This window comes from Lipomyces japonicus (assembly GCF_038497905.1).
Source record: "Lipomyces japonicus strain CBS 7319 unplaced genomic scaffold V1514scaffold_30, whole genome shotgun sequence".
NCBI lineage: Eukaryota > Fungi > Ascomycota > Lipomycetes > Lipomycetales > Lipomycetaceae > Lipomyces > Lipomyces japonicus.
The window spans coordinates 93,043-103,266 of NW_027117842.1; the positions used below are offsets into that span (position 1 = coordinate 93,043).

The window sequence follows — 10,224 nt, forward strand, 5'->3', positions numbered from 1 at the left end:
CAGTTTAAATTTATTTTTCCCGATTTGGCATCCGTCAGAAACAAATTAAAAATTGGACTCGAATCACTCACTGTATAACTATGTATAATAAGATGCAAAAATTTCTTTTATGATTTAAATAATACAAATTTTGTTTACTTTTTTTAAAAATCATTATCGTCCCCCTTTTGTCTTTTACCACCACGTCCTCCACGACCTGCACCAGCAGATGCTGGTCGCTTGTTTGTTCGTCTAAAGTATTCTTGCTTGTCCCTGCGTTCGCGATCTTTCCGTTTCTCTTCATTATCAGCCAATTTTTGAGCATGTGATGTCTTGTTTTGTAACGTTTTCTCGTTTCGCTTGCGAATTTTCTCGTTCCTGATCGTCATTACTTTTTGCATCAGGTTGCGCTTCTTTTTCTCATCACCACCAATCACGACCGCACGTTTGGATAGATATGATTCTTTCTTTTGAGGTTTCATCATGGCAATTTGTGATTTAAATGGCAATTCGGTCCTGATCGAATTAGGCACCCGTAACGGATTAAACCGACGGACCTCTCGTTCCACCGGACGATACGTGGAATCTTTTAATGCTGGCACTTCCAAGCCCTGTTCGTGACGGACTTCACCGGTTAATCTCATGCCGCGCCATTCAGTTTTGTCCGTCATCAAAAGCGAGGTTACAGGATTGTAATATTTGCGAGGCTGAATCGAAAACCATGCTCGTAAAATTACAATATCTGCAATAAATTAGCAACCAAAAAAAAAAAATAAAATAAAATAAAATAAAAAAAAATAAAACACATACCACTCATTAAGACCTTATCTTCAAACGTGGCTCTGAAATGGCCTTCAGGTTTGCTTAGGGCCCGCTTAATCTGTCCGCGAATGCCTGACACGGTCTTGATCACGGCACCTTCGAACTTGGCCACTTCCAATGCCGAATTAAACATGCCTTGAATAAATGCCGTGTTTTTAAAAATCTTGGTCGGCGTGCCAACTAATTTCAGTTTTTTCACAATCTCAACCGATTGATCAACGTCCAGCACGATACCGGTGGCCGCGATCCTGAATGAGCCGGTGGCAGCCTTGTTGGCCACGGATTGGACCGCGCAGAAGCCCGTGTTAGGTGCCACCAATGGACCATAAAACGTGCCGAAGCAATGCATGTGTTCGGGAGTATATTTTAACATGCGGTTCCTAGTTCGCGAATCCGATGTCGTGTACATGGGCATGCTTTGGAATCGTCTCCAACCGAGCGAAAAGATCACCGGATCGTTGGTTTTCAAAATTCGCTTGTGCCAGCGATGACGCTTAATGCGAACTTGCAAAAATCCAAACCTGTCCTCTGATGCCAGCAAGCTGCCAATGATCACCGGGAATCGAGCATCGAACGTGTCAATAAATTCACACGGAATTTGGTCAATCACGATTCTCACGTACGTGCCCGACCTAAATCCTTCCACTCGTTGCCTCATGACCGGATCCATTTCATCAAATTCGGCCTTGTTAATTTCGAGTTGCTTCGAGATCTTGGCCTTTTGAGCATCATGCCAATTATCATACAAATTTCGGTCCGTGTCATCATCACCTAAGCCGTCATCTTGCTGATTTTCTTCTTCATCTTCAAATTGAAGCCGTAATTTTTCTTTCTTCTTGGCATTTTTTTCTCGTTCTTTCTCATAACCAGCAGTCTTATTTTGTTCTTGCTTGTCGTCGCCAACTTCACCATCCTGCTCATCACCGCCATCTTCCTTACCGGAACTTTCAACCTTCTCACCAGTTTCAAGATCTTCAAAATCTCCAAACTCTTCATCATCTTCGCCATCTTCATCTTCATCATCATCTTCGCCATTGTCATCTTCACTATCGTCACCGTCACCGACCCGACCGGTTAAAAATCGTGACTTGATGCCGGAAAGTGCTTCACCTGGCGCGCTCCACTTATCTTGCAAAGCGGCAAAATCATGGACTGGCACGGCCCGATCGATATCTTCAATTTCTTCCAAAGCCAAGATCGAACTACCTTCCTTCTTTTTAAAGAAAGCTTCGTCATCTCCTTCTTTGTCATCGTCGTCTTCTTCTTTTTCAATATGTTCTTCACTTTCGTCACTTTCGTCAGCTTCGGCAGATAATTCTTCATTTTTCCATCTCTTGATCACGTCATCTGAAGAAACGTTTTCCAAATATATGAGCTTGCCAATGTCCCATTTCTTGCGACCGGCTTTGTAATCGGCCAAGGCTCGATCAGCAAGATTGCTTTTCCAACGAAGATTGACGTTTTCATCATCATCATCATCGTCGTCGCCGTAGTCGCCAAGATCAGAATCACTATCAGCAAATGCAAATTCTTCGTCCTGAACTTCGTCATCGTCGTCCACTAGTCGTGACTTTGTGGAGTTGTTGTTAAAATCCTCATCGTCTTCGTAGTTCTCATCTTCGTCATCGTCTTCGGCGCCGTCCACGTCATCCTCATCATTGGCAGATGCCACCCGGCGGACGTGACGCAATTCTTTCCGTCCAGTAGATGCTCCTCCAGCGTTGTCATCTTCAATGTCATTTTCGTCGTCATCACTGTAATCGTCGTCTGGTTTAACCTCCCTGACCTTGTCTGACTCAGTAAAAAGTCGAATGCCATCGTTATTCTGTCCCAACGTGTTTTGTGCGTTCTGAAGTCCAACAACTAATCGTTCACCAACTCCGTTTTCTTCTCCTTCGACAAAATTGCGACTGCCAACGTCAATGTATACCGCGTCCTTGTCAATCAACACTCCTCCTACGTCACTCATGGGCGCATAAATAACTTTTAACCTGTCATCCAATCGCTTGCGTCGCTTGATCTTGCCATCTTCAACTTCTTTCTTCTCCTGATACGGAGTCGGGCACGGATCCGGAAGCCGTTCAACTTCAGAAATTGTCAAGTCACCAATTCCAGGCACGTGAACTCTAGCCTGGTGTGATTGCAACGGCGTGCCATGAACATACCCATAAAACGTCACTTTGCGGTCGCATTTCGGATTTCGTTCAATTTCTGCCGGATGAGTAATGTCCACGACCCTGTCGGACAATAAGTATGAATGTTCGTTGCGCCATTTTAGAGGACGAAACTTCATGACCGAGATAAACCTGGCCAAGTTCAAAACCTCACGATCAGGGTATCTGCCATTCATGACGCCACTAAGATAAAAAAGCTTTGCACCTTTATAAACTTCTGTCCATAATCTGTGTTTTAATCGCTTTTTAGATGCTTTTAACGTAGCAGGTGATTTAAACAAATCCAGATGCGTGGCGATTCCAAGAATTCGTGGGAATCCATGAGGCGCCAAGATGTTTAAAAATTCCATGGTCTCCATTTCCAAGCCAAAATTTCCATCAATCATGAGCAATACCAAATCCGCGATTTTGCCAATATCAATCATGGAATTCATATCGTTGGCACATTCGATGAACGTCAGTCGCCGACGCTTGCCCGACACAACCGTTACCGGACCTCGAATATCTGATAATGTATGTTTCGTGTATCTGCGAACCAAACTCTTAATCAATGTCGTTTTTCCAGTCTATTTAAACCTTCATGTCAGCTTTCAGGTCGAATTTACGTGGATTCTCTAATCAACGAACTTACACCTGGTGGGCCCACTACCGCAACAATTACTGGCGGTGCCTCTTCAGGAGTTCTGTCAACCATAGGCACATGAAATTTCTTTTCGGTGATCTATTATAATAAAATTGTTTATTAGCAACATGCCCTTCGTTTGCCTCGTAACAAAACACCTACATCACTAGTTCGCATCGCCTGCCTCTGCAGTTTACCTGGAGCAGCAACAGCAAATGCTTTAGCATTCTGGCCATTGTTATGTACCGCCTTTTTCTGACTTTTTTTCCTAGGCGCCCTATGAGCTTTATTGTCTTGCTCCATGGTCGACATGGTTGCAAAAATGAACAAGTTGATTCGCCTGTAAAACGTTCAAAATTTCTACCAATTCGATTTCTTTCCTCCCAATATGAAAAAAAAAATCCCTGCACAACAAAATTATATTTATGGTGTAAATGTATAAACATAAAGTATATAGCCCCTGCATAAATGTAATATAGTTTCGTTTGTTATTTATTGTTTCGTATTACAGACGCTAGAGAAGAATGCAAAACATTGACTCTACAGAATATTAAATAAATGTGTAGGTTTTTTTTAGCATAATGTATATTTTAGTAAACATTGATGTTTGGTGAGGTTGTGCGTTGTAAGAATGGATGGTATAAGACGTAGTTAGTAGGTGCCGAGCTTAACGTAATCAAGCTTTGACCCAAGATCATCGTGATGACGACAGCTCAGCACTTGTACCGATAATATAAGTATCAGTTCACCTCCTTCCACATTTTATTTTTGGCTAACATACACAACAACTTTCGGACTCTATCATACAATTTAAACTAAATAAATTTGTTTTTACTCGATTAATTCACGGTACAAGTCCTAAAATGGCTACGGATAATACTTATATTGTAAGTTTCAATGCTTATGCGAGAATGGTCAATGCGATCTAACACTAAATGCCAGGTTCGCTTCAAGAAAGACGCTACAGATGATGACATTGCAAAGTATGTAATAGCATGCTGATGATTTATTGCAAGAATTATCGATGATGGTTTTATTTCAATAAATCAAAGTGTTGTATTAATCAGTTTGTGAATAGGATTAAAAAGGACTTGACTGATTCAGGAGGTAAATTCCGATTTTTTTTTGTTTTTTTTGAAGACTTAGCATACTAATACATCGTAGCCGAAATTACCCATGAATATTCATTAATCAAGGGTATTGCGTAAGTTACATCAACCGACAAAATCATGAAACCATATTCTTAACATCTTTTTAGTGTCCGACTTCCAGAAGGTCATGTGAGTACTCTAGAATCGCATCCTCATGTTGAAGGTCTTGAAAAAGATCAAGAGGTCAAGGCACTCTAAATAAACAACTAGATTTGTTTGTTTATGTTGGAGGGTAGGGCGTGGATTCGGTTATTGCAGTGCAGAGGATCGGTGCTGGTTGATTCAATTTTTTCTTTGTTATGGTTGAATTACTTCAATCACTTTAGGTTTTTATGCGTGCTTATATATTAATCTTGATGATATATTCAATGGAGTTGTTTTATAGCTGAAGTTGACTGATGTATTTGACTAAAAACCTGCAAGCTTGGGGAAAGGGTTGGAGACAAAGTCTGTCGATATAACCCTAATCCTAAAACCATAATTCTTTCGATGAATTCTATTGACGAGAGCCACCAGTTACCCTAGACCTGTTGCTTCCTGGAACTGATCCACCGATACAACCGGCCGAAGTACAGATCAATTTTACACAAGCATGTTCATTAAGTTAACTCATAAGTTTTCAGATTCGGCTTGAATTCAATATTTTTATTGCATATTTTTATTTTTTATTCTGACCGAGGACATCTTTGTTGTCTTGGGAGTATGAGCCAGGATGATATCGATCAAGTAGTTCAATACTACGGTTTAGATGACCCATTCCCTACGGAATGGAAGGATACAAATGTAGATCTTGACGCATTTATTTTTGTTCTTGGAAATGGGGAAAGCTTTGAAATGGAAGATGTAGATAAAGAGGCAGATCCTTCAAGTACGTCTAACTAAATCATGCTGAGCACGTTACGATCTGAATAAGCTAATGTGTTCTTTTTTTTTTTTGGAAATCAGGGTCCCTTGAACACAATTTCGAAGCATTTGTAAAGGTCAGATCTACAATGGATGCGGTGTATAATGAAATGAAAAACGATTTCTTGCAAGAGCAAAAAAATTGGGGAGTGGCTAGCATTGAGAGATATATTGATGGTACGACGCAGTGAGATCGAGAGTTTTTGACTAGTTGAACTAACGGGCATTATACAGAGGCGAATGACAAAGCTGCGCTTATAATACAACCTATAATGGACAATAGAGCACAAGCAGATAGACTTAAAGCGACACTGGCGTTGATTGAGAAGCATCGGTATTTATTCGACCTGCCATCCAAACTAGCTGAAGATATTAAAAGTGGATTGCATGATTCAGTAATTCGGGACTACAAACGTGGATTATCGCAAACGGAAGAAAGTCGAACATTACCACACAGTCCTGAGTTAGCCTTGAATTTGATCGAGCAAAGGCGCGTGATTGAAAGAATATGGAGTGAAGTTGAAGTGGTGGTCGAAGATTACAGGGATCAGCTTTGGAAAGATTTAAGTGAGACAAGGCCCAATGAAAATTTTTTGTCCATAATTAAAATTTTGTTGGAACTTGGAGTCGAGGATAATCCAATTTGGGTATGGTTGGAATCACAAGTTGATCATATAAAAACCAGTATGGAAAATGGGTTTGAACAGTTAAATGATGATCTTCAAATCATTCGAAACGAACTTTCTGATTCGTCTCAGCCCACACCTGCTAACACGTCCATGTATTTTTTGAATGCTATTAAGTTTAGTACTACTGACAAGGATGTATTACGAGATACGCCAGAAATTATTAAGATGTGGATGGTCTTGAAAGAGCTGGTCGAAAACCTAGCCTTAACTTTTGGCAAGCAGATCACGTCGTTTTGGGATGCCGCGTCTCGTTTTTTGGACGGCACGTATCAAAAGACATTACCAACCGGCTTGGATGGCCAATCGAAAATTCATTTAACATTTTCGGATATGGAACAGTCCAAAGTCAGATCAGATGCTCGAGAATTAGTAGATATATTGGCGAACCGAATGGCAGATTTTTTCGTTGACACGATTGAAACTTCGAAAATTAAGGCTCAGCAACGGAAAGAAAACGAGGATATGAACGAATCCGACATTGAACATGATGAACCAGATTATTCAAATCATAAACCAACCAAGCTAACAAGCCAGCCAAATAACAGTGTCACATCTTTGTCTGCACGATCAATATTGGCAAATAGTTTAAAGAAAGACCGAAACAAGGCTGAGAATACAAGGCAAGAAGAAAAAGTGCAAACTGACGTTCAAAACATCAATTCGTCTGTAGCAGCTGATACCGCTGATACTGCTAATAATGCCGATAAATCTTATGATCTCTATGCCTTTTTACCTCCCAACGCCAATGCGATCGGGACTTCACATTTTTTGTCACAAATTCTTGGAATATTGGGTTCAGTAGCTAGCGAACTTGCAGGATTGTCGATATCTTCAAAACATATTGATGTCTTGCGGAACATGATGGGTACAATTAGGGAGCGTTGTATCGGAGCCACATGTCTAGCATGGCAGCAAGATGCTAAAAACTTTCGAGTTTTGGAAGACTGGGCACCGATATCATCGCGAACAGGTACCAGGATTCCCAAGTTTTTTTTGCAATATCAATCAATTATTTTGAGTGGCATTCAGGAACTGATTTTCGTGACTGCGGCAGAGCAGAAATCGACAGTGTTGGTTATCCTGCCACCATCTTCAAGAGTGGTGTCAAATATTAAGACACAATTTGTCAACTCGATATTTCTTGCATTAGATGGTCTCGTGAAAGATGCGGTTGCGACAGAGTCGAGATCATTAAAAGAGGCAGATGGATATTCTGAAAAGCATGTGTACACTATTCCAATGGATCATCGATTACTACTTATGATTAGCAACCTGGATGAGTTGAAAAACAATATTGTGACTGCACTTTTTGAACGATTCTCGACTGCATTTTCGATCCAATTAACGGATAATTCGAACATTATTGGTGATGCCATGAGCCAACTTGATGAGCAATTATTTACAGCATATACTAAAAAGAAAAGGTCAAATAATTCAAACATGGTAAGAATTGGAATATTAAAATCTGGTATTCAATGGCCGAATCTTCCAAACCCAACAGGTATGTCGTTCCATAATATTTTTCGTACTTTCATAATTTCTAACCTGCTTCCCAGACGTGAGTCCTTACGTGTATAAAGTTCTGCTCCAACTGGTTCTTATTCATTCACAAGTCACGTCAGTAACCCCATTACTTCTCAAGCGAATAATTTCCGACTTGCTGCATCATTTTGCTAGTACGATTCTTGAATCATTTCGTCAGATTGACAATTTTTCGGTGGGCGGTATGCTTCAAGCAACCATCGACGTTGAATTTTGCAATCAAAAGATGACGGCGTACGTAACTCCTGAAATTGAGGAGCTGTTTCAAACCACGTATGCCACGGTTCAGGATGCTACGAACAAGTCTAATGTCGACGTGAGTGCCATGACTAACCAACTAGAAGGCATGAAGAAACTATTGTACAAATGTCATAAGTATTCCAAGTTAGAATTTTCCTGCTTCAAGGACGGCAAGCCGGCAATGGCGGGCACGCTGAACGAAAATGGAAGTTTAGGGAGAGTAGGAAAAAGAATTTTAGCATCAAGTTAGGAAATTTTTTTTTTTTTTTACATCATGACATTGGGAGGTCTTTTTTTTTTGGTTTTTATGTTTCGTAATATGAAGTTTGTTTACTTTTACTTTTACTTTGCAACCCGCACTTTCTTTCGCATTATACTATATGTATTTTCATTTTTTTATGTACAATGTAACATTACACAATCTGATTTTTTGGACCGTTCAATGTAATATACGCATCCGTGCCCCAATCAAAAGCGGTTTCCAGCTCTATATTACCTCCAAAATATTCGGCATATGCTCTACTTAACGGCAAACCGTAACCTAAACCTCCCATCGAGCTTCCTCCAGTTCCAGTGACACTAGGAGGTGGCGTGTTTAATGTCTTGTAACCGTCATCTCTTAATTCCTCTTCAAAAGTTGACTCAGAGTATGCCCAAATTCGCTTTAAATTATGATCCGCAATTCCGCCTCCTCGATCACTAAGCCTGATTTGCACCCCATGTTGCGTTTCCACAATCGTGATGATTACCGGAGATAACTGACTCGAACGGATAGAACTTTTATTCCTAGCCGACGGAGTTAAACTGAGGTGATGCTCGATTGACGCTCGAAATGAGTTTTTAAGAAGTTCAGTGAGGATATATTCCATATGTTCCGGAACATAAGCTAGGAACACGTCTTCACCATGATCAATTTGAATAGAAGGTTTAATGCCATATTGAATGTCACATATATCTGCCAAGAATTCGGCAATGACTTCAATCATTTGAGATGGATATAACGCCAGATCTACCATACCGACCTGTCCCTTTTCAAGTTTAGCATTTGACTTGCTCTGCTTCGTGAGTGCGATATGATGTTTTGCTAAAAGCCGGGTACCAATTCGATCCCTTAAATGTATGTCGAGAAATGCGTTCACCTCAGCTGGAGACAGGTAAGTCTGGGACTCAGCAAAGCCCTTGGCTAGCGTTGGAATCGCGTCGGTATGAATCTCAATAACTTTTTCCAGAGATTGTACAAACTTGTCATTATCATGACCAGATTTTATTTGTTCCATGTTCGAAGTAGAAACCGCATGAAGAGAATGAAGGTATTTATGATATGTGGTGGAAATGTTTGGATTTAACATCATGATAAATGGCAGGTTTCGAAGAGCAACAATCCTCCGTGATAAACTTGCAAGAATGACTTGTCTAATTCTTTGTGCATTTTGCACTAAATGATCGTCTGAGATTGGCGGTCGTCCGAATTGAATAAGGTCATGAAAACCAAAGCTGAAGCATGTGATTAGTAGTAGTCTAACACAAAACTATGACTTTGAAACATACGTTTTTGTGACGACCGGAGAGTACTAAAACCATTAGAAAAAAAAAAATCCCAGATCAAAGCTAAACTTACATAAGATATAACTTCATCAACATTGATATCTTTGAAGATCGGATCATGTAGTGAAAACCGGGATCTTATCTCTGTGCATGTGAAAAAGAGTCGTCGAGTTGTATGATTTGATCTGATGGAAATGCGCCACCGAGACATTGCAGCGCAGCAAGCCCTCTTCAGAATTGCCTTTCAGTCACGTTCTGCAAAGAAGAAAAAATTGACCTACCTTTTTCGAATCACCTAATGTGAAAAAGTACTTGAGCAATAGCTGAGAAAAAAAAACTGTGTGTTGAAATTTATTTATATTGAGTATCAGTCATTCGGTAAATATGGGATTTCTCCTTAATTTTGGTTGCAAATGCACCAGCCCCTGAAAACTGTAAAATATATTACAAATTACAGCCAATTACAACAAAGGCAGGATAATGTATATATCATAGATACATGCAATTGCCAAATAAAAACAATTTATAACTATTATAAAGTAATATAACATTTTATA

At 40.0% G+C, this 10,224-nt stretch overlaps 4 protein-coding genes across 4 annotated transcripts; 2 read left to right on the top strand and 2 right to left on the bottom strand.

Annotated features, from left to right (window-relative positions):
* Window positions 1–54: 54 nt before the first annotated feature.
* V1514DRAFT_296155 (uncharacterized protein) lies at window positions 55–3,939 on the bottom strand. Its single transcript, XM_066925432.1, has 4 exons — window positions 3,760–3,939; window positions 3,607–3,696; window positions 790–3,541; window positions 55–721 (listed from the first exon to the last, which is right to left on the bottom strand). The coding sequence occupies exons 1-4, from the start codon at window positions 3,907–3,909 to the stop codon at window positions 144–146; spliced, it is 3,570 nt and encodes a 1,189-aa protein (XP_066782367.1). The 5' UTR covers window positions 3,910–3,939; the 3' UTR covers window positions 55–143.
* Window positions 3,940–4,316: 377 nt separating this feature from the next.
* Window positions 4,317–5,136, top strand: V1514DRAFT_333782 (uncharacterized protein). Its single transcript, XM_066928109.1, has 5 exons — window positions 4,317–4,484; window positions 4,540–4,580; window positions 4,676–4,704; window positions 4,762–4,801; window positions 4,856–5,136. The coding sequence occupies exons 1-5, from the start codon at window positions 4,461–4,463 to the stop codon at window positions 4,944–4,946; spliced, it is 225 nt and encodes a 74-aa protein (XP_066782368.1). The 5' UTR covers window positions 4,317–4,460; the 3' UTR covers window positions 4,947–5,136.
* A 47-nt stretch (window positions 5,137–5,183) lies between these two features.
* On the top strand, window positions 5,184–8,561 carry V1514DRAFT_309174 (exocyst complex component Sec5-domain-containing protein). The gene is made up of 4 exons (XM_066925742.1): window positions 5,184–5,616; window positions 5,694–5,828; window positions 5,886–7,841; window positions 7,897–8,561. The coding sequence occupies exons 1-4, from the start codon at window positions 5,451–5,453 to the stop codon at window positions 8,370–8,372; spliced, it is 2,733 nt and encodes a 910-aa protein (XP_066782369.1). The 5' UTR covers window positions 5,184–5,450; the 3' UTR covers window positions 8,373–8,561.
* Window positions 8,483–10,077, bottom strand: V1514DRAFT_333788 (branched-chain alpha-ketoacid dehydrogenase). Its single transcript, XM_066928110.1, has 4 exons — window positions 9,949–10,077; window positions 9,741–9,896; window positions 9,671–9,693; window positions 8,483–9,616 (listed from the first exon to the last, which is right to left on the bottom strand). Exons 2-4 carry the CDS (start codon window positions 9,876–9,878, stop codon window positions 8,536–8,538), a joined length of 1,242 nt encoding a protein of 413 aa, XP_066782370.1. The 5' UTR covers window positions 9,879–9,896; window positions 9,949–10,077; the 3' UTR covers window positions 8,483–8,535.
* Window positions 10,078–10,224: the final 147 nt, after the last annotated feature.